Source organism: Haemaphysalis longicornis, unplaced genomic scaffold (genome assembly GCF_048455015.1).
Source record: "Haemaphysalis longicornis isolate Haplotype H1 unplaced genomic scaffold, Haemaphysalis longicornis Haplotype H1 scaffold_5, whole genome shotgun sequence".
In the NCBI taxonomy this organism is placed as follows: Eukaryota; Metazoa; Arthropoda; class Arachnida; order Ixodida; family Ixodidae; genus Haemaphysalis; species Haemaphysalis longicornis.
In genome coordinates this window covers 65,097,852-65,121,484 of record NW_027526385.1, presented here as the reverse complement: position 1 = coordinate 65,121,484, position 23,633 = coordinate 65,097,852, and the positions used below count along the sequence as shown (strand labels likewise).

Here is a 23,633-nt window from a genome sequence, read left to right as displayed (position 1 = left end):
CCACTTCGTCGCAGAGGTACTCGACGCGGTTGACCTTGCACGTCGCCTCTCCGAGGACCATGGCGGCAGCTAAAACAGCATCACCGCGGTTGCCACCGCTGAGCTGGAAGCCTTTTGCTTCCGATGTCCGAAACATAGGAGCATCACGGACTTTTTTGCAGCTATGTCTAGCGGACAATAAAATAGTGAGTGTCCGCGTTGAGGAAGCAAAGTATTTGTCTTCTATTGAATTTCCGTCGCATGCGTGGTCGCATAGCGGTGCAGTTGGCCGCGAGACAGTTTCCGTCTTTGCATGCTTGTAGTTGTGCACCCAACTGATCATACCTACGGGAAACTGTTATACTTGATATAACGAAATAATGTATGTAACTAGATAATTAAGGCACCCCTTCATTTCCGTTAAAACAAGGATTGAGTGTGTCTCCATAGGCAAAGGAAGCCTGTTACACATTTTTTCCAGCTGTCAAATTTCATGTCAGTACTCCTTTAAGAACATCAATTTTACGATATGGTTTCTCAACACGTTCGGAGCATGTGCAGCTCTCCAGCTCAAATCACCAGCTGTTATTGCATTCCGGAGTGTTCTTCAAGTGTGCGGTCACTCTCGATATTACAGGAACGTGGGTCGTTTGATATAACTGTAGAACGTAAATCCTGCATCGGTGACAGCTGCACAGCTTCGAGAAGTGAGGCTACGTTAGAGACGGAACGCTGTCTCTTAGAAGTGAATCGGGGAAATATAAGTTACCTTGGCGATAGCCGTAACGCAGTTTTTCATTGAGCACTCAATCCTTATACGCATTATATCTGGAAGAAGGCTACGACTTACCTCGGAATAACGGGCGCAAAAACATGAGCTCCAGTACTTACGAAATCACTGGCGGATACATTCTGAGTGTTTCTGCAATCACTTGGTTTGTGTACTCAAGATTCGAAAGTGTCTCCACAGACAGGTGGTCCCCCTTTGAGCGGAAGAAATGTCCAGAGATGATTAGCGTTGAGTGAGAAGAAAGCAATCACAATGACTCGGGAAGAGGTATTGCAGTTCCCCGTGAGGTGAATGCTTTTCCACGTGAGATTGAGGTGCGCTACATGTTATGCAAAGGATATGCATGATAAAATTCGGGTGAGAGAGAAGCTGGCGTACAATTTGCTATATCCCCTTCCACAGGCAGTACGACCGCACTTAAGGTACTAGAACAACTAAGTACTTGCGGCGGTATGCCTCGCAAGATATTCAGATTTGGAAGGTGCCAAAACATTTTGTTCGTTTCATGTAACCCGAAGCAATACAGACATCCCCATCACACGAGAGAATTTTCCTTCACGCCACTGGTAGCATTGCCGGTTGTTTGTGATAATTTGCCATATTACTGTCGAGATTGTTTCTTTTGCTTTATGATTCAAAACCTTTGATCACTACCAGTTTAAGTGACTTGTTACCTAACGTGCTTCGTGGACCACAGAAACTTCAACTGTAACAACTCCTGCATCATTTATTTTCTCTCTGAACCTCTTCTTTACCATTGGGGTATTCATGCCCCCTTCAGAATATGAACTAACTTTCTACCTCCCATTTGAGCAAATCATGAGCAGCATCGTCCAGAGATGAGTAAAGCGTGAGCAGCATCATGGCCCAATAATGGCGACCTTTGCATGTCATGCCGTTAACCGCAGTGCTCTTTTGGGACAGAGTCGCAATCATTGATACTCCAATCAAGAGCACTTGACAAGTGCCCCACGAATGGTCGAATCCCTTGTAGGGCACCTTAACCTAGATGATAAAAGGCGACCCGTGAAGATAAGCAACAGCCAACGATGTACAAGCAGCCTTTACTTTATTTTTAAGATTTCAGTGGAAGTCGTTGTTATATTTTCAGGGAGAAGTAACTGAGCACTTGAGAGTTAACGCTTGGCATGCCTTTTTTAGAATAAATAAAACAAGGTAGACAGTGTCCGAATGTGCCCCACAATGGGATTTTTACCATCGTCCAAAAACAGCTTTAAAAACACTTCCTCAACCACAATGCGATGTTCGGAATAAAAGGTTTTGTTCACAAATGTTTCTTCTATTTGCTGCAATTTCACTTGCCGTAAACCCTGTTACTGCAGGAATATAGTTGGTTATCTCGTTTCAGTATGAAAAATGAAAAAAAAAATTGATTTGTTATCTCACCTCTTGTTTATAGGCTCGCAAAGCTTCCTTCCTCATTTTTTCTTGAATAGCGGGGTGTTTGCCCATCAGATAGAACCAATACGTCATGGTGTACCTCGTCGTGTCATATCTACGTTATGAGGAGCAAGAATGGCAATAAAATATAATGACAGAATCGACCTTACCACATCAGGTAAGAGATGAAAAAACGTATGTTGGGGCACACACCGTTGGTTATGTAACCAAATGTATTATTCTGATATTGCCGAAGGATAAAATGTTGCATTCGCGGTGCTCCCAATGTTCAAAGCTGGGCCATGCTGCGCTACAAACACAATATTTCATTAGATGCGAAGCATCTAATGCTCGGGGCTGTGTTCCTGTCTCCCTTGTTGTCGTTGTCCGCCCTCCGCACTCTACTGCGCATGCGAGTCTCTTCAGCCCCGTCAGCGTTTGGCCTGACGTCAGCGCAGCCCACTATAAAAATGAACAGTTAGGCGGCGCCCGGTTTCGATCCCACGACTCTCTGGCAGCAACAAGAGGTACGTGGCGCTCTTCCCACTGCGCTACAAACCGAGACGGGACCATGTGCTACGAACGCGCCTTATGTCCTTGACTCATTCAAACTACGTCAAGAAGCTACTGACACAACGAAGGCACGCGAAGCTGAACGTCAACAGAAATGACGAACTTCAAACTTTACAGGAGCATGTTGAATTTCCCGTGTTAAAGCTGTGGCGGGAAGCGCCACGCGCCTTGCAGCACAACCAGAGAAGAGGACGAAGAGGGCGGGCACCGGAGTAGGAGCGTTAGCACGCAATAAAAAAACGAGAACCAGGAGGTGTTCGATCAGGTAACGTGGTTGTCGGTCTCTTCGCTGTCTCTACATTTCTCTACAGTTCTCTGTCTCTACATGGGGGTTCACACTACGTTCCCATTCGTGCTCCGATAAATGAAACAACATAACGGCAACACAATGGAACCTACCCGGAACCCCCGTGATACTTCGCATCCTCCTCATGGTTCCGCACAGGAAGATGGTGTAATAGTTTTGTTTTGGTCTGTTTGCCGCACCAATGCCAGTTATGCAGAATGAACAGCAGTAATTGGATTTTTTGGTGACCTCTGAACAGCACGTTCAAGTCTCGTCATCAACACTATTTAAATAATGGAGATATTACAACACAACCAGAACAAATTAAAACGTTCATTGTAAAGGAAGCAATTTTAATTTGCAAATGTTCGCACGCATTTCAAAGAGCTTGAATACATTACAAACAATTCAATCAGTACATGTTTCTATAGTATTATTGGTTACCACTGACACATTTTAGCACCGATTGCACTTCTGTAACAAATATATTGAGAGACATGAACTAAATCCGCATTAGAGCTGCGTTTCTACTTTTTCTAAGAAGCATCTACCTAATGCACACTGGAGAAAAGTTGTAACTATAGGAAGAATTCCTGTAACGTAACTGTATTTGTCCAGTATAATGGACGTTCTGCGCGCACAACATAGTCTATTTCAAGCAAGAGCTAAAACCCTATTTTTGTGACAGGTGGAGCAGTAATGCTTTAATCCCTAATATTTTGTTGTATTAAATTTTTGTGCCAAATCATTTTCCGTGTTAATCTTCCACATGTGGAGTAAAGGTTAAGGACAAAGGCTTGCAAGGCTGTTTTCGTAAGGGTGGTGTGTGTTGCTGGTTTGACGCGCTATTAACCAAGAGGAAATGCAAATACTTTGACTGGGCTGTTCAGAGTGGTGTGAAACCACGAGGGATATTCTGCATTGTGAGAGAAACTGGTTTTTGGGGAATGGGACATTTATTTGTTTTTTTAAGCTAGAGTATCTGCTTTCTCATAACGAAAAGGATTCAAAATATGTATGTAATGACTTCCAGACTTTAAAGATGCAATTAAAAAATAAAATATGTAGAAGTTGTGCATGTAGAAATATGTATAAGTGCTTGAGCATTTTTAATCTGTGTACATATTTTTTGTATTACGAGTGACACTCTTTTCTGAGTTTTTTTAAAAGTGTAGCAGGGTGTTTGGCTGCCGGCTGTAAATACAGTTCACACTTTCTCTCCCTTCTTTTATTCCGCCAAGTTGAGGGAATGAAAATAAAAATTTGAAAACGTGCCTACTCGCCTCACTTGCTTCAGGTAAAGAGAATAAGAAGTATAATACATAAGAAGTGTGGTAATGACTTTGCTTTGTGCTATTTCTCTATTATGATTGTGCTATCATGCTGAAATTTGGGAACAGACGTGTTATTATGTGCGCTGTAAATCGGGTGGCTGAGGTCTCTGTCAGGCCACGTTCGCCTTTAGTCTCAGCCTCCCCTTGGTTTTTGCGAAGAAATAAAGTTGCACAGCAGAAGGTATCATAAATCTACCCACGGTTTTGAACGGCGTGCTGCCACGGAACTCAACCATGCGTTTAGCCATTTCAGTACGTTCTGGTTTGGTATATCTTAAATTGTGTTTAGCTGAACCAGGAGCAGGTAGATTATGCTTGTTGATATTTTCAGAGCGCCATTTTCATTTGAGTGGTGATAAAATTGGCTCACAAACTTTAATTTCCGCTGTATTTCAGGAATTCGTAATATTTTTGGCGTGAACTAAGAAAAAAGTTGTTTGGTCGTACGTTACACCAAACAGAATTATTACGGAGCAGTACTTAACCGGCGGCGGCTTTTTGCCAACAAGTGTTTTACCCCCATTCGTTCCTAATTTACAGGATTTTCAAAATAGTCGAGTTACCAAGCAACCATCTCTCCAGATCCTCAAAGTAAAAACACCGAATTTTCTACGCACTAAGACATCTCGGTTAATGTCCCCGCTTTCTATGTTTCAATGCTGGTTCTGTTTGTTTATTTGCGTATTTCAAACATCTTACAGGGTCCACGACGGAGCATATATGGTGTGGTTTGTTCTATGACTAGGGCCGCGTTTGGTGCGGACGCAGATGCTTCCATGATATTGTGATTCGTATTTAATGGAAGTAGGGATTTGAAAAGCGAGCTGCAAATGCACAGGATGGAGTGGTATTTACACCCGATGAGAAATGAACAGCCCTAGTACACGTTCCTATGGCTTGAAAGGGTGAACGTTCACTCGCGGAGTATGTATATAAGCAGACAAAAAATTGAGATCGGGAATCAAGCCGGAATATTGGTGTGATTAAAAGGAGAGTGGAGTAGGCAGGGACGGAAAATGAATCACAAAGGATGGAAACAAAAACGACCTCGTTGGCCTGTAAATCCGGCGACCAAAAATTCCTAAATATAGATCTTTAAAATACCAAAATGAGCGCATAGACTTTCGAACCTAAGCTGGCTGCCAAATAACAAGGTCTCATAAAATCAACTGTTTCCTGAGGACAAAGCTTGTGTACGTCCGGAAAATTATTACGATCCAATATAATACATCCTACTATCATCCAAACCTATCCATACAACCCCAACTAAAGTGCATATGGAGGTTCACGACACACTGTTTTACGGATGGTGGAGGCATCAGCCGGTGGGTCGAGTAAATAGAAACCCAGTTCGAGCATTATACTAAGAAAGTCCAGAAAGATGCTGTAGCACAGCCACGCCAATAAAAGTCAAACTATATTAGTGGAAGGTACACAATACGTTTGTGTAGTAAACGAAGTAGTGTCAACTACTAAAGAATTAACGCAGCCACTATCGCACTCGCCCTTCCCCTAACTCAAACACGTTCCTGTATATATGAATCTTATCACACCGAACATCAACATCAAGCCAACCATTCTTCAAAATTGGCGCGAAATTTCCATAATTGTTTTATTCGGGTATTGAGCTATGCGCATAGAGGTAAGACAAAACTTACCCTCCGATAAATATAGCCATGGCATTTGCCGCTAGCTTGTCCATTTCGGTCGGAGGTAGAGGCGCTAAAAGGAAAAAAATGATCAGCTTTAGCACGTCGAAACATAGTTATCAGGACCGAAAGCAAAGAGTACGCACGCAGTGTTTTGTAAAAGTTTGCATGTGCTCCAGATTTCGCCGCAAGCCGTCTATCAATATATTATATGGGTGATTGGACTCATCCGTTCGCTTGCGCTGGAGGGAACTCAGAGGCAGCAGGGGTGGCGTGGCTTCCACGGAGAGACTCAAAAGTCAAGCGCCGGCGAGCAGTAGGCAAAGCTGCGCATTCGTGTGCGTGCTTGTCATGTTTCTTTATTATTCGTTTCTGTAAACTCAGTCAGCGCCGTGTTTTCATAAATCAGTCATTAAACCCGTGCGTAGTAACGTGATTCGCTTAGGTTTAGCCGCAAACACAGAAATGAAAGCCGTCGCTGTGCGATAACGCGGGGGCGAGAAGCCGTTTCACTCTTTTCCAGCCACGCGGTACGTAAGGAGCCGAGCTTGGAGAAACCGAAGTGACGAAAAAGGTTCAGCGTGCGTACCGGTGGCTGAAGGTCATTGGGACGCGATGAATACCTTGAAATTGTAGCGTCGCAGGGCTTTCGCTCTAACACAAATAACAACAGCCATTTGCACCCTTTGCGCATTCCCTGACTACCGAAGCTGGGAATCTCTTCGTATGAACATTTAGCAGTATTTATTTTGCTGGTCAATTTGTAAAAAAACATTTTCGCTTCGCGGTTGTATATAGAGTGTGCCCATTTCTGGAAACAATGGCTACGTCGGTGTACCCTGGAAAGGTGTGGGCAGTGTTCGTTTTTGTAGTAACGCCGTCTTTGCTTGAAAGTCTACTAAACATTATGAATTATCTGCTAAACATTATGTAAAACCCATCTGCATGCGTCATTGTTTTACTGCCTCGTTATTTGTCGCTATTTATTGTGTAATGAATTGCTAGCTTGCTTAGTAACGCTTGAATTATCGTGCTTATGTTACTTTTCTTGTTAGTGAACTGGTCATTTCGCTGCTTATTGCTCCTGTGCAATGTACTTTGGGTGTCAGGGCCCTAGTCAGGGAGCTTGCTGGCTTTAGGCCTCTAATCCTAGACAATGTATGTCTGAACGAAATTTGAAATACAACAAAAGTGACTGGTCAAAGTATTCGTAAAAAATTCTACGGAGCCAATCGTTGCGTATGGGTGTTGAAATCCTCTAGAGTTATATAGCTAGCTCGAAAACCTTGCATATGATGCAAAATTACTCGCTTATGAACTTAGGTTACACACTCGAAGTGTTCGAGAACACGTACTGAGTTTTTGGGGCTGCACCTTCTAAAGGGCCGCAATGCATGCCACAGGGTAATTACGAAAACACTGGTTGTATCATTGTCATGGGTGATTGCTTCGATGCTGCTGTTATATACCACATCACCGGCTGTGCCGTCGTTTCCATGGTGGCTATAAGGGCAGATGGTAGCCGGGTATCTCCAGTGGAACGTCTTCCCGTTTATTGGTTACGCAGGTTACAGAGTTTAGAAGGACTGAGCACCAAGAGGTGAACATTTGTTTCCGCCAATGTCATCAAACGTGGCTTGTCAAAGGCGGACGTGCACATAGCAGCGATAGCTTGCAGTCGATACGTTTTGAGGTGTTAAAATTAGCCTCCAAAGATTTCACTGTTGGCCTTCGAGTAATATAAATCCCAAGACCTACAGCTTCAAATGCAATGATCTAACGTAAAGATGAAATATCATAAAATATAAATGGTGGTAGAGGGGCGGGAAAGTGTCGTCTCGTCCGTCAATTAACAGCGTCAGCATTGTGATTGTAGAATAAACGTGTTTTATAAGAAGCGGCCTCCAACCACGGTACATTCGATTCTGCAATACGGAATCGTTTCAGAGAGCGGTAAAAAAGACAAACAGGGAGCTAACGTTTATATCTGTTGAAGCATTCATTTTGCTGGGTAGGCATCCTCGTTTTCGTGCTGTAGCTCCTGTGGTGTACGTAATTGAAGATTTGATTTGGGCTTCAGCTATACCTTGTTTCTTATAGGACACGGGGAATTGACCGCTTTGTTCATCTTGAAGGCCAACTGCACCCACATTTTCGACAACGTAAAAATAATGTCACCTAACCGTACACATAAAAAGAGTGCGAAATGCAATATGCGGTGTTTCAAACATGAACACGACCGACGCAAATGGCCCGGGACATCGGTGTTTCCGGAACCGAAACTGAATAGAAAAGGCGGCTATTACCGGTGGCTGGACGTGACGTAAGTACGTGATGGAACGGAAGCTGCCGCGCCAGACCCGTCGGCCATTTAGAGGCGTTGTAACGCGCGTGGTAGCGCTGCGTTTCGGTCTGTTATTTTCATAGAAGAACTCCCACTCACATTTTACCAGGATAATGTAGTTAGACGCAATTCCGACATCGCGTGCCAATAAATATAAATGAAGTAGACCGTATGTCATAGGGTAAGAATAGCCCATAACCAAAAGGGGGTTGGCCCGATAAGAAGATGATTGAAGAAAAGACGGAGAGAAAGAAGAAGCAGCGTACGGGATGGCGAGAAGGATTTTTAAGGGACCAGTGAAGAACATACACAGAAGAGTAAGAGGAGGGAGAGGTTAGCTTGACCAGCAAATGGGAGCCTCACACGATACAATGTGAGGTGAACAGGAGGAGGACGAAGTTGGAATAGGGAGGGTGGAACGAGGTCTTGGAAGGAAGTGTGGCAAGTTCTGGCGGTGCTCCACAACCCACCAGGGGCATCGCACCGTTTGGCAGCAGGAAGCTCGGAACGACCTATTACCAGCCGCTTCGTTATGCTGGCCTCCTGCCGACAGGTGGCATCACACCGCCGGCCTCTCGGGCCGTGACCCACAAGGCACCAGTGGCATCGCACCGTTTGGCAGCGGGCAGCTCGGAAGCGCCTATTATCAGCAGCTTCGCACTGCTGCCCTCCTGCTGAGCCGTGCTGCTCAGGGAACCCGTGGCATCGCACCATGGTCATCCTGACCACTGATGACCACCACGCGCCATCGCGACGTGCTGCTAGGTTCAGCAATGCGCAAGCCAGCCGACCCACTGGGCCATGTCAGCGGCATCGCACCGGGTTCGTCATGGTACCGGCGGCAGGATTTGTTTAAATTTGGCATAGACAGTTAATGTGTTATACTGACTCCAGGAGTAGATTTTTGACAGTGTGAGGTCGTCCTTCTTTTTTGTGTAGTGTGATATGCGTGTTCGTTTGTTATGATCGCATTGGTTTGAGGTTTGGTTTTGTAAATACATTGTGTGGGAATCGAATGCCTCATCCCGAGCCTCATTTCTCTGCCGCGTGGGACGCGTGACAACATTCGGTGAGCCTGCCAGGATCTATCCTTGGCCCTACTACGCGTCTTACCTGGCAGAGATGGATCTCTAGAAGATTTTAACCTTGGCTAGTGCATTAAACTTGAACAAAGAGGAGTTTTTTTTTAATTGTTTAATTAAGTGTGACGCAAAGTGCGCGAGAGGTTGTCTGCCCAGCTAGAAGAGTTGGGCCGAGAAAAAGCACAGTTAAGGCGGCGTCTCGAGGAGAGGGACCGCAGAAATAACGGTGAACGCACCGCGCGTGAGCCTGGAGGAACGCGGGTCGTCGACCTCTATGAGGCACGTGAGAAAGAAGGTACGCCGATAGCCGACATCGAAGAAGCACGTGCTGTTGAGAGAACGTGGTTTCCACAGCGCTGTGATGGAAATGAAACAATAAAAGGAAAAGGATTCTCGCAAAATATCACCGAGGAAGGAGGCGCGTTTGAAGGGCGAGACGGTGACTGGCCGGGTATGGCGGAACCGAAGGCCAGGCACTTGGAGATCGCAGTCTGAACACGCCAGGCCAGAAGAGCTTGTGGCTGACTAGTGCTTGTGATGACTGAATTGATTTGACGGTATCTGAAAGTGTAATAATTGAGACGGAAATACAGGCCGCTCCGTGCACTGGAAGTAATAGCATCCGTTCAGAAAGCTCTACTGCTGGTAGGGTAAAAATGCCTATAATTATTGAGTGTACACTTGTCCCACAAAACGACAGTGTACATTTTTTAGACTGCTCAGCGGACAGGTCAGCGGCTAAGATTGTAAACGGGGTCACCAGTGCGCAGTCAAATCAGCGGATTTCAGAGCAGCTAGGACAGCTCCCTCAGACTCAGCTCCTTTTGATCGACGAAGAGTCCCGACTCGAGAATTCAGGTTGTGCACTGGACAGGGGCTGGTCCAAGGTAAAGGGCAGTTGCCAGCATCCGGTAAGGGGGCTGCGAAGCAAGGGGGCAAGAAAAAGTGCCCGCGTTTTCGTAAAAGTGTGAAGCGGAGGAGGAAAAATAGTTTGGGTCTCAGGAACGTTCCAGTGCATGAGCGGAGCTGTGGGAAATGTGATAGGGTAGCTGGGAAGTTGGTAGAGTTAGCGCACGTTACCAAAATGACGCGCAGACAACCAGCTCAGGCCTGTAAGACGAACGGCTGGCTCCGTAATCAGCACCCCTGCAAAGGTGGTGTCGGCCAAAAGATTTGCAGTGAGTTCTCCGGGAGTAGTCAAAGTACTAACTTCAGAAAAGAGCGAAAGCGCAGACCCGCAAAGAAGGCAAAAACGAAGAAATCGTGCCAGTCGTGCACAATCGAGAGAAAGCTTGTAGTAGAGAAGAACAGGAGGCAAGGCAAGGGTCATAGAACAGTGAGAGAAAGTGAACATTGGTGGTGGTTCAAAGGGAGATGGCCGTGTAGCGAAAGGTGCTGAATGGAAGAGGCGCAAGACGGGAAAGATGAAGGCAAGGTCAGCTAACCTGATGGAATACACGGAGAGGACCTGGACAGAAAAAGGACTCATAAAGTTGACGAATATGTTGGGTAATAAGATAAAGCGTAAATGTTGTGGTATGGTGCAGACGACAAGGTGTTGTAGGAGTATGAAGGGTACACGCAAATGAGGTAGTTAAGAAGTGTAGCTTGGTTAAGAGTGTTTGCAAGCTTGAGATTTGTTGAGCATTGGACTGTGGTGATGTTACAGCAGATTGCATGAGTAGATTAGTGTATAAGGATGAGGAAGAGTTGTCCGTTAGTGTTACGTGTTGTGGTTTAGTGTAGAATTTAAAGTTAGGTTTGGTGAAGAGTGAACTCGGTGTGTGATGAATATTAGTAGTATAGTAGGACAGATGTAGCAGCTTAATAGGACGGATGTTGTGACGTGCGGACTGCGGACTTTGTTTCCACGAACAGGCGTTTTGTGTCGCAGTTTTTTTTTAACTCTTCACTTTAAGGGGTAATGTCATGTGGAAAGAAGAGACCATACCCGAAGGGGGATTGGCCTGATAAGAAGATGGAAAAAAAGACGAAGAGAAAGAAGAAGCAGCGTACGGGATGGCGAGAAGGATTTTTAAGGGACAATGAAGAACATACACAGAAGAGTAAGAGGAGCGGGAGGTTAGCTGGACCAGAAAATGGGAGCCTCACATGATAGAATGCGAGGTGAAGAGGAGAGGAGGACGAAGTTGGAGTAGGGAGGGTGGAACGAGGTCTTGGGAGGAAGTGTGGCAAATTCGGGCCGTGCCCCGCAACGCACCAGCTGCATCGAACCAGCTGCATCGCACCGTTTGGCAGCGGCAGCTCGAAACCACCTCTTACCAGCGGCTTCGCTATTTTGGCCTCCTGCTGACCGGCGGCATCGCACCGCCGGTGACCTCTCGGGCCGTGCCCCACAACGCACCAGCGGCATCGCACCGTTTGGCAGCGGGCAGCTCGGAAGCACCTATTACCAGCAGCTTCGCACTGCTGGGCTCCTGCTGAGCCGTGCTGCTCAGGGAACCCGTGGCTTCGCACCACGGTCATCCGGGCCACTGAACACCACCACGTGCCATCGCGACGTGCTGCTAAGTTCGGCAACGCGCAAGCCAACCGACCCACAATTCACGACAGCGGCATCGCACCGGGTTCGTCGTGGTGCCGGCGGTAGGATTTGTTTTCATTGGGCCTAGATAGTTAAAGTAGCCGTGAAGACAAAATTCAAGTTGGGTTTATTAGAAAGACTGTTTAGTTCCAATAACAATGATACCAATATCATCGCAATCTTCGAACAAATAATGGAGATATGAAAGAAAACGTCTGAAGCAGTCGCGACCCCCTAGACAATTTCCCGCAACTTTTCCATGACGTCACGGTACCTTGTTTGTGCGAATGGTGGCCGCGTTACTGACCGTTCGCGACGACACATGACTAGACGTCTGTAATGGGGCCCCTAGTTTCATTTGACCCCATCACGTGAATGCTAACGGGCAGTTAACGCACTAAAAATTACGTTTTATTATTGGCCCCTATGACGTCATTCTGGCTCATAACACGTTACTGTGGCGCAAAATTTTAAAGTTTTTAAATACTTTTTGCTTTTTTTCGTTAAAAAACATCTTTTGTGGCTGTGATGTAGCTGAGTGAGATACTGAATGCAAGTTCTTTCAAATTAAACGAAGTTTTATTTTCTCTTCATGACTCCGTTAATGTGTTATAGTAACTTTAGCAATAGATTTTTAATAGAGTGAGGTTGTGCTTCTTTTTTTGTGTAGTGTGATATGCTTGTTCGTTTGTTATGATCACGTTGGTTTGAGCTTTGATTTTGTAAATATATTGCGTGGGAATCGAATGCCTCAACCCGAGCCTCATTTCTGTGCCGCATAAGACGCGTGACACCGTAAGACAATTATTTGTCCATCCGAATAACTGCTGTTGTAACAAAACTTAGTATTGCGAGGGAAAGAGGCCCCTGATTTACAAAGCTTATTGCTCGTACGATATCGAAAAGCGGGTTTGGTTAGCCGGCACCTCGCCTGTCACATGGCTCTCCTTGAAAGAAATAAACCGCACGCCGCCGGAGATCAATCATTTTGTAACAATAAATTACCTGCGACAGCTTCGTGAATATGGGCCCAGTATTTCCCCCTGCGTGCACATAGAAAATCAAATTATAGAAGTGTTAAATATATATCAGCCAGCTTCCACACCTAAATGATGCACTAAAACACTAAAACTTTTTTCTAAAGCTGTGTTCTAGTTTCCCCAGAGAGCTGTGCTGTTGTAAACATTTCACTTTAAAGTAAACTAAAAATAGCACTCTCAAAAAGTAAATAGGTCATTTGGGAATTAAAAAAAAATCAAGTTTATTGTTTATAAGAGGAACAGTTTTGTTAGCTTTCGCACTTCACGAAGACTACGGCCGGTATTTATGCGGCTGCATTTGTTCCGACGAGCAAGGCTGATTTTGGTTCACTTAGCCAATGAGGCAAAAGTCACACAAATGTTTATACCCGCGTTTACAACAACTCTAGATAGGTCGCGAAACTTTGGACTGGTATAAAGGATGGAGGTGGCATTGGCCCAGCACAAATATTGCAAATATGAGACGCGGAAGTGCCAGTGGTCAAGAATTCATAAAAGATCCTTTTTTTTGGTGATAGATGCAATAGGAATGGGAAATGTAAGGTAAGTATGCGCGTTGCACTGTATTTTTTGTAGTAGAAATATTATTTTCAAATAAAAAGCGTTTTGCTAGCACCAGAACGTTCGCAAGCGCGCGTAGAGTTTGTTGGCTTCTAATCTCTTTTATTGCACTAAAAAAAGGTGGATATTGGTACTTCTGTGGTTAGTTTGAAAGCTGTGACTACGATGGTGATACAGCGCGGCGGTGTAGCACAGAAAGTCCGGGCGAACGTTTCCCGGTGCACGGTGGAGCACCGTGCATGTCGCCAGAGAAGCGCTATCTCCACGGGATAGGTTCTCCAACTTCCGTCACGGGCCGCTCGGAAATTGTTTCGGCGACTCTCCCTGCCAGGTGCAAATGTCGTCTGCACGGAGCTACTTTGAAAGACGGTACCTAGTGTGTTGTGTGCTTACGAAGGTGAGGATTTTGCCAGGGTGATTTTAAGAGCTTAGAATGCTTATTTAGATCAAATCTGGACAAAGAAACATTCTGGTGCAGTTTGCCGTAAGTCCACGCATCGGCATAAATATATTTCGCTTTTGCTTTTTGTTTTTAAGCATTTGCCTAAAAACATTTACGCTCCATTGTCTTGGGTGATTAGATGGCGTAGTAGATATCCATTCCAGGAGGCCTATATGATCAGCCTTGTTCAAGAAGAGTAGAGGAATGAGAAATCTGCTTCGAGCGTCCTTCTTATTAGAATAAAATTGTGGGCAAGGGGTGTTAACTTTGGAACCATGTAATAACTCAAATCACGGGGTTGCAAGAAAATGTAATACATGGTGTGTAAGAAACAGTCATAAGAAAGGCCCGCAAGACAACTGAGACGAGTGTTTGCACAATAGGCTCCAGAGCTTCGGAATATTTTGGTGTCAGTCAAAAATTATTGTGACTGCGCCTTCCTAAGAGTGCAATGAATCATCAGTTACAGACCCACATTATTAGTGAATAAACACCCTCGAACTCAGATAATCCACATATAGAAAAGCACGGCTATATAAAGCTCGCTATACGCTTTGTTTTCATATACACTTTTTCAAGTGAAATTGTGATAAAAATGTCTCTCATTACCTCGGTTTTCCCATGTAGACCCATCGACCTCCCTACCGGCGTCTCTCCTGCTCAGTGCATCGTCTATGAGAATCTGGGCCATATCGGGCAAATTAACCTGAAAAGATTTGAGTGCCATTATTTCTCTAGATAGCACATTTCATCGGCTGTTAAACCAAAAAGGTTAATTAGACAGCCAACGGACCTATCAGTTACGAATCCTAGGTTTTAAAGTTCCGCAATGGATTTTAAACACAACAAGCAGGACTAGAAAGAAAAAAAAAAGGTTCCCGACAACAGCAATAACAGCTTGAAACGTTTTCAGTGGAAGTACACCATGGCTGATGACTTCAGGCGCTGAGCATATGGAAAAGGTTTATTCTCGAAAATTTTACGGCTTGATTAGACTTACTGGCACGCCGGGTGTACCAGAGCTGCAGAATGTTTACACTACCAGAAGTAGGCACCGTTTATCGAATAAATTGGGCAGATCCAATGCTGCTGGTTAATCTTGCTCCAGGAGCAGGTAGATTTGTAATGCCACACTTTAGGGGGAAAGTCTAATTTTAATGAATTTTGTTTCTGCATTCCCTTGTTTTTACTGCTCGAGAGTTTCATCCGGGCCTAAAAGTGTTCAACAGAAGTAGATTCGACTGTAAGAAGCAAGTTAAAGTTCTTGCTTCATTTTTAAGTGCTTGCCTCTCTCGGGATATTATATATAAAATTTTAACAGCCTGGTAACCAGGTATAATATATAAAATCTTTTTATACTCAATTCGTAACAATGAAAATTTCTTCATGAGATCGTTCCAGTTGTGCGAATATCATCGTGAAGCCCCGAAGCCCTTGTACGAAATTCAGTGGAACGCGCAGGAGCCCATAGAGCGACGAAGGTCGATACTGAAAAGACAGACAATAAAATGACCAAAACAGAAAGTAGGTCTCACTGACACATTTTTACGTCTGACGGTATAGGTAGAGCACTACCGAGGCTTCCAACACTCGACATAAAATTCTAAGGAACATGTTCGGCAGTGATTACGTTCGTCCGGTACAAGTTCAGCCTGATAAATAATATTTGTCTAATAACGTTCAAATACTCTGCAAATAGCAGTTACCAGCGTACAAGTTGCAAGCCACAAAAATGTTCCAAACTGCACGTAAATCTAAATTTAGGAATTGTTATCGAACGTGAATCGTACCCTTGTCATCTAATTTCTAGTCAGTAAGTATCTGCGGAACTGCATCTAGTTTTGCTAGTTGAAAGAGGAAAGAACGTGAGAATTTTCGTTTACGCAAGTAAATGTGCTAGGAAACCATTTCGCTGTATAGACCTACATGAACCGTGCCAGCCCTATTCATATTGAGTGTAAAAGACAAATAACTATAATAAGGCACATAATACGTGCACTGTTGGGCAGGGCTCTAACTAGAGAAATACGACATGTGCAGAGTTGGCATAAACAGATGAGTATTTAAGAGGGCAGACAGCGAAATTTTAGATTGCAAGTAAATAAACTTCCCCGCAACTCTAGTTATGATGTTGACATTACTTTATTACGATAATCACAAAAACAAGATTCATAAGTTATTTATAACGCTTAAAACGAGGCGTGCGCACACAGAAAAAACACGGTTATTCCACAAACACTCGGGTTGGTAAACAGTGATGTACCCGAACTCTTGAGCGAGCATGCTGGTCGTTCGTTTGGGATTGCTGAGTTGACACTCGACCAGTGAAGAATTTGTAATGCATTGTGCAGTAGTAGCAGCGTAAATCACTTCCACATAAAACTTCGGTTCGGTTGCTTAAATCATGACTGACGGATGAAACGAAGCTGTCTCAGAGGCGTAGTTGCCTGTTAGCTTTGCACCAACAGCTCGCTATAAATGTGCATCTTCCAAAGAGCTCTCCATGTGCCCTTAGAATGGATACCCCATGTACAGCTTCGTACATCTACTTTTTCGCATGCAATGACGGGCAACTTGGCCATAGTTTAGGTATCACCTTTTTTTCAGGACATTGAGGTGAAGGACAAACTGGTTAAAACATTTCCACGTATGACTCGTCAAGGCTTTTTTTGTTACAGAAATACATACTATATGACTTTTTGGACTTGCGCACTTTTGCATAGACGTTTTATGCAATATCCGAAAGCCGTTGGCATAAAATCTCCTTTGGTGCTGCACGCAGTTAACAAAACCATCCAAGACGCGGCTCCCGGAGCAAAAACATGAGCTCTCTTTACTCAGCCAAGCCAAAAATATTAAAGCTTTAAACTTTAGCTTGAGATGTTGGGTAAGAAAGATCAGGCATCGAACCCTCTAATTAAACCTAGTCTTCCTATTGTTTTGCACAGGCTTTCGTGCGTGCACATTTTCGGTACACAACTGGAAATAATGTACTGTGAGTACCACGTTGATTTAACAGCACGCATGCTGTATTTAAAAGTCCCGCTTAGTGTTTTGTACATTGGGTGTATTTTGTAAGGACACCGATTACTTTATTAAAATGAATTTACTTTTAAAAAATTTCCTTACATTTTTCTTAATAAACAAATATGTCATCGCTAGAGCCTGTAGGAATCTCGAATGTTCGCAGCTTTAGAATTGAAACACGTGAGACAGACAGCTAAGCAAAATGTAAGAAGTCAACCTGTTCTACAGATTATTCCACGCTTTAAGAAGTCCTTAAAAAGCTTTTATCCGCGGTCCTTAATTTTTTTGTCGGGGGAGGGGGCAAACAATACAAGCGAAAACAAAAAAAATATTTTAAATTCTCAAGAACACGGCAGATTTCATGCATGGCGATTCGGACAAAGTCACTATTTGATCCTTATCGATGTCTGTTACGAAAACCTACCAAAAATAATTGAAACAAATATTAAAGTATTACCAACCCTGATCTCCGAAAAAACCTAAAGTAAAGCCAACTTTGTGTCATACGTAAAACGTGGTAAATTTTTACTGATTGCACAACCCTTCATCTGCACCGGGTTACCTGTGGGTTCTGTCGCCGGAACTCGATGACCGCCTTTGCTTTTTCGGTCATTTCAGTGAGAGGATTCGGGACGAGCATGGTCAGTAGCTTTACAGGGAACCGAAGTAACCACGCCCAGTGATACAGGTTTTCTGAAATAGAAACGCAAGACCACTTAGTGGCACATTTCCAAGAAAACTGTACAATAGGATAGGTATCCTGTAAAAAAATACTCTGTTTTAAATTTCAGTCATACTTCTACAAGGAAAGCATGTTCAAGAGCAGCCGTTTCTGTGGGGAGGGAAAGCTTGCCCTGTGTGAGGCTCATTGGTCATCGCCTATTTGGTTCTTTTGCACCGCAGGTACCAGCTGCTTAGGCTCTGGGAATATGAGGCACGAAATGGTTTGTATGTTTTATATACTTCAGCAACACAAGGTGGCTTCAATTTTTGTGCCTTTTCACGTTAGTGTACATATTTCACCCATATGTAATAAAGAAAACTCGGCTTTGTTAGTTTTTATAATCTCTGGGAAACAAACCCAGGCCTCCCTTCATGACAACCACGAATTGCAACCAGCCGGCCATGATTCCTTTTTATTTTTCCGCAGAAAACTACCCCACCAGGTGATGCATTAGATATAATATTACCTGCAATTACAGCATGTCTACTGGTTGCCTTTTCTGAAGTCTGGCAGACACGAGCACGCTTCCACAAAATACAGCCAGCCCAGCGGCTGTATTTTGCGTAGGGCCGCAAAGGCACTATGCACAAACGAATATTGTCCGAGGAAAATTGATTTAGTGCACCAAATTTTCTCCGCATTTACTCTATCGCGCAAGACCTCCACACACAAACAATACCATGCACATAATATTCACCAGAAACGAAAATGTTTTTGGTCACAAGGGCTAATCGAATACTGAAAAGTGATATTAATAAAAATTTGTTTATTTCCCACTGCAGAACGGCCAAAAGGAACAGTTCCTTGCAATAAAATAAAGCAGTGGTGGTATGGGGCACCTCCACAAGCGACCGGCGATATACCAGGCAGCAAACGCTCATTTATTGTGTAACCGCTCTTCCACACGTAAGGTGAATGCATTTAATTTGAAATCGTTTCTGCAGCTGCCTCGATATATGTACGATTGAATCGCGGGAACACAATGCGTGATCTCAGTTCATTTTCATCTAGAACAGCAAATGGAATCGATGGCAAATCTTATCAATTGCTTCCCTGCCGAGGTGATCTCCCTGGGTGTTTTTCAATACGTGTTTTCCAACTGTTATGGGCTTCAGGAGGCGGAACAAGGCTCCATTCCGCCCAGTAAACTTCGTCTAAACTATGAACAGCAACGCCAAAGAACACTCTGTTCAAAACTAATGCCATGTATTCCCACGCGATGCGTGTTGATGGGTGAGATCGGTAACTACTGCAAATAAATCGTTACATGGAGTACACGTGGAAGGTCGTCTATTCCGACTTATGGCACGTATGGACATGTCTCCCATGCAACGCTGGACATTGGCCAATAATGCCGAGAATTGTCGTGTCACGCGGTTCGACTGCTGAGGGCCCCGCTTATGTGCTTGCTAATCGGAAAAGCCTATTGTTGCGTACCATCTTCTTGAGTACGTTCTCAGGGACATGTAAGCTACCATTTCCTCTACATTAGCCTCTGAATGATGTTATACTGGGAGCGGTTTAACCACGGTGTTCTTTACCTGCATCCGCATTCAACATTTTGTTTCTCGACAATATTCCTCGTTTGTAGCTCTCATATTTGAGGTTTGGTACCATGATTGGGTTTGTTTTCATGTTCGGTATTATATGTTGAAATATAGCGTTAATGCGAGCCACAAGGTAGAACGAAAGCGATTCATTACTTGCGTGTAGCGTTCTTTCGTGTTTTTTTATAAAACAGTGTTTTTAAAAGAATCGCTTTAACATAAAAAATGCCTGAATGCCCGTGGCGGGTGATAAGTGCGTCGGCGGTCATCAAATATGTCTTCGCGAGAAAAAAGGACGTCTTTTTTTAAAGAAAAGCCTCCTACGCCTCATTGATGGTGTCGTTCGTAGCGCAAAACGGACTGCAGGAAAGCCAAATTTACTCAATGGTTTTCACAAAACCAGGATGATAATAAGCGAAGTTACATCAAGGGCTTCAAGAAGAAAAAAACGTTTCTCGTGGTGTAACTCGAACCTGCGTCCCTCGCGTTATGAGGCAGACGCCAATCCGATTGTGCCGTTCCGACAGGGTCGAAGCAGGTCAGATTTTTCACTTTGACTCTGACTCAGGTCGCATAGCAGAAAGCTTCGCGTTTTACGCATCGTTCTCTTACAGAAGGAGATTTGAGTTTTCGCTTCAATGTACTTGCGGAAACATACTAATAGAAGTTAATACCTAAACGCATGTTAAGGTTCATTATTTGTTTTTGTGTTTCACTGCAAGCAATTGCGATTTTTCATAGAACAAGCTTTCCAGCACCAAGTTCACATTTATTTGGGCTTTTTTAAAGTAAATTACCACTAGGACCAAAGAGCACCGAGGGATAGGTCCTAGTGGCTCAATGGATAACGCGCGGCTCCACGAAGCACGAGTTTCCTCTTTTCGTATTGTACCATGACGGCTGGTTTTCTGGAGTACACGAAACACCAAAAAGCTCGTATGAGGGAGATCTCTGTTCAATAGGACATTAAAAAAAAAAAAAACTTCCGATGACGATCTTTCGAGTTTCGGCGGTCAATTTCTAAGCAAATACCAATCACAAATAAATCGTGCGCTTCCCTTTCTGCATATGAACTCAATCATCTCCGTTAAGTCGACGCCTCACCAACAGCGTTCAAAGTAGCGGAAGCCAGTAAGACAATGGAATCTTGATAAACGACAATCTGGCAGATGCAACTACCGCTGAAATGGAAAACAAACGCGTCTCCGTACGCTGTTTTGTACTAAAACAGCGTCAAAAAGTATCGAAACAAAAACTGGATATTTGGTACTATCGCTCAAACAGATCCGAAAACACACTCGGAACCGCAACCAGTTGGCCAAGCGCACTGTATTGGGGTACGCATAAATTCCCGGTTCCCGTGACTTGCGGTTTCCGATTTCCTCTCGCACTCCGTACACTGCACCAGCGTGTCGCAGTTAGGTTCTAGAGACCTTAAATCTTCTGTTTAATGTTCTATGCAATGTCGTGAGGTCAGCTCTGGATGGAAACGAAACAACGAGGTCACAATGTCTTGCAGTGGAGCGGAAGATAGAGAACATCGACGGCGGCGAATACAGTGCTCGCGACGAAGTGCGCCGTCTCTCAGAGCATACTGACTGTTTCTGTGCAACGTGTTGAGTACGGTTGCCGCAAACATAAAGTCGCTTTTCAATAGGCAATTATAAGCAGAATACGTTAAGTATTTGAGTCGGGAAAAAATTGCTATTGAAGTACTTGGGCATTAAACGTGGAATATTTTAATTAGCAGCAGCACTTAAAAACAGTACATGCACTGGTTACTTTAGTGCAATACAGTTTCTACCCATAGTGTATGCTCTCTTTATTACCTTGTTGTGGCATCGCAGAATGCCGAGCCAATTTTCTCCTTTTTAAAACTCCCTATAAAGGAAACACCTTTTTTTGATCTCTTCATGTTCCGTTTAACAAGAGTCTGCTACACTTGCTACGTTTATCGTACCGAAAAATCTACGACAACAACAAATCCCAAACAGTGCCTACATAAAAAATTAGCAGTGGCTTAGCTCGGCAATGCCAGGACAGACGTAGCGTGAGCTTAGGTTCAGCTGGTTATTCTTAGGTTTCCTGGTTGTCTAGATTAGCTGATTATCATGCTTACTGCTGCTAAAACGATTTTCTATCCAATCCAGTCCAATCCAATCCAATCCAGTCCAGTCAAGTTTAGTCCGGTCCAGTTCCGGCGTCGGCGGCTCCGGCGCGCCAGCTCTGCGCCGTGAGACGTCACTGCTCCGTGCGCATGCGCAGCACGGCTCTCCAGGAGCCACGAGAAACTGCTTAACCTCGGCCAGTGCAGCTCACGCTACAAAAATGGTCGCGTATCTGCTCCTTTCGTTAGAAATTCCAACGAAACAAAATAGTCGACTGGCGCCCCTGCCGTGTAAGCGCCTCCCTTCTCTTTCCCGCACACCTCTCATGCTGTTCCTCTCCCGTGTTGTTCCTCCCAAGACAACACCCTAGAGGTTTGCTATAGCCAGTTTCAATTTACCGTGTTCCACTGCTCCTAGTCGGGTCAATCATGCCAGCGCTGCCGTACGGAGGAGACGCGCGTGATTCGAGGCACCCTCCTACAATGTTTATAGAACCACGTTGCCCTTCTCCACGTGCATTCCAAGTGGAAAGGGGAACCTATTTAGTGGAAACTTTCGTTACTGTTGCCGCTTGATTGATTAAAATTACGTTAGTAGCTATACTGGCGCGGGCAACAGTAGGCGACGATATTCTGCAGTCGATCTAGTATTTCATTTGATATAGCAAAAACCAAGCATACATGACTTTTTTAATAAAGGAACACAGCAAATATCACTTATGAATGGATTTTCTGCCTAAAAGTAGCGTAATCTCTTGTTCTTGTTCAACAATGTTGACAAGTACGAAGATTGCCACCGGACGTGGGCGTTTGGCTGTGGGTATATAACACTATTGCGAGATGCAGTTTCACTTCGGCCGGGTTGCTGAATCGAGTCACAGACAGGCAGACAGATAGACAGACAGCAGACAGACAAACAGACATACAGACAGACCAAAAGTTCTGGGTTTAAGTAGCCCAAAAAAGACTATCATCATTAAACCATAAAAATCCCTAGCAAGGAACAAAAATTATGGTATTGTTCCTTTTTTGGAGTGCTAATATAACTTTCCCTTCAGCGTCTTTCAATGAGCATCATCCCTAACTGGTCGAATTGCGTTCTAATACCCCTGAAAAGAACACGGTTCTACCGGAGTCAAAAGAGTTAGAACTTACGGCAGGTATTGTAAGCGAATCCAGTCAGGATGTTAGGAAAGATCGTAATGGCCGTCTGGAATAGCGGGTTGTCCGGGTTCTTCTGTACTTCCGTGTCGATGCCAAAAGCCGTCTTGGAAATGGCGTCGAACGTGAACCGCTCGCACAGTTTGTTGATGTCCACTTCAACACCGCCATCAGCACTGTCGCCAAGAATTTCTAAGAATTTGCGCTGGCTATCATGTAGCGACGGCATGACCTGAGGGAAAGATTGGGTTCACGTTACATCACATACGGAGTTGCCTGCAGTCTCAGGAGAAAACTAAAGATACAACGTAAATGCACCATACGGAACAGCCTGAATTTGGCTGAGTACTTATGAGAATATTGTAAAAAGGTATGTCGTTGGAGTAGTTTGGGCTCCATTGATCTCGTGATTAAGGGTATACATTGGGCCAGGAAATATCGCTCTCCTAGCTGGGTGATATCATTCCGCTTGTACAGCTAACATTTACCAGCAAATGAAAAAATAGGGGTTTCCCAAACACACACAAAAAAATTGTTTATTCTTTATGGAATACTGTCTTCATTCATTAGGGCCCTAAAAATTATAAAAGACATTTATATCGTAGCGTGTGTTTTGAGCGGAAACAGCAGTAATGTAATTTCTTTCGTAAAGGCTACAATTATTTAATATCTGGGTTTAGGAGAAGATAGCCTGTTTTAGTAGTTGAAACACCTGATCTTCCTACTGTTTCAAGCTTTATTCAAGATATTCAAGTACTTTCACTAGCGTACACACCAGCGCTGCACGGAAAATGCGGGTATGAATAACAAAATCAAACCTTTATTAACGAAACCATGGAAAGCCAAACAAACATTTCCACATAATAATAATGCAATATAAATACAAATAAATGCAAGAAATAGTGTTGATTGTCACGGCAGCTGTGCCAATAACCGTCCTAAAATTTTCAAGGCAGTATCTCCAAAAGCAAAGCAGCACTAAAATTACCCTAATGCGTAATACAACACGAATTAAACTAAACAAGCGTGATCTTCCCACTA

The 23,633-nt window shown here is 44.0% G+C and overlaps 1 protein-coding gene across 2 annotated transcripts in view; it reads right to left on the bottom strand.

Annotated features, from left to right (window-relative positions):
- The window catches only part of LOC144138341 (cytochrome P450 3A24-like), a 53,636-nt gene that overhangs the window by 12,776 nt on the left and 17,227 nt on the right, over positions 1-23,633 (bottom strand). The window contains exons 6-12 of one of the 2 annotated variants that reach the window (XM_077670575.1): positions 22,587-22,824; positions 17,616-17,746; positions 14,636-14,732; positions 10,519-10,584; positions 6,022-6,085; positions 2,177-2,285; positions 871-962 (exon numbers count right to left, since the gene is read on the bottom strand). In XM_077670575.1, coding sequence (XP_077526701.1) covers positions 871-962; positions 2,177-2,285; positions 6,022-6,085; positions 10,519-10,584; positions 14,636-14,732; positions 17,616-17,746; positions 22,587-22,824 — 797 coding nt within the window. The remainder of the gene's footprint in view (positions 1-870; positions 963-2,176; positions 2,286-6,021; positions 6,086-10,518; positions 10,585-14,635; positions 14,733-17,615; positions 17,747-22,586; positions 22,825-23,633) is intronic. The other variant, XM_077670576.1, reaches the window with a different exon arrangement.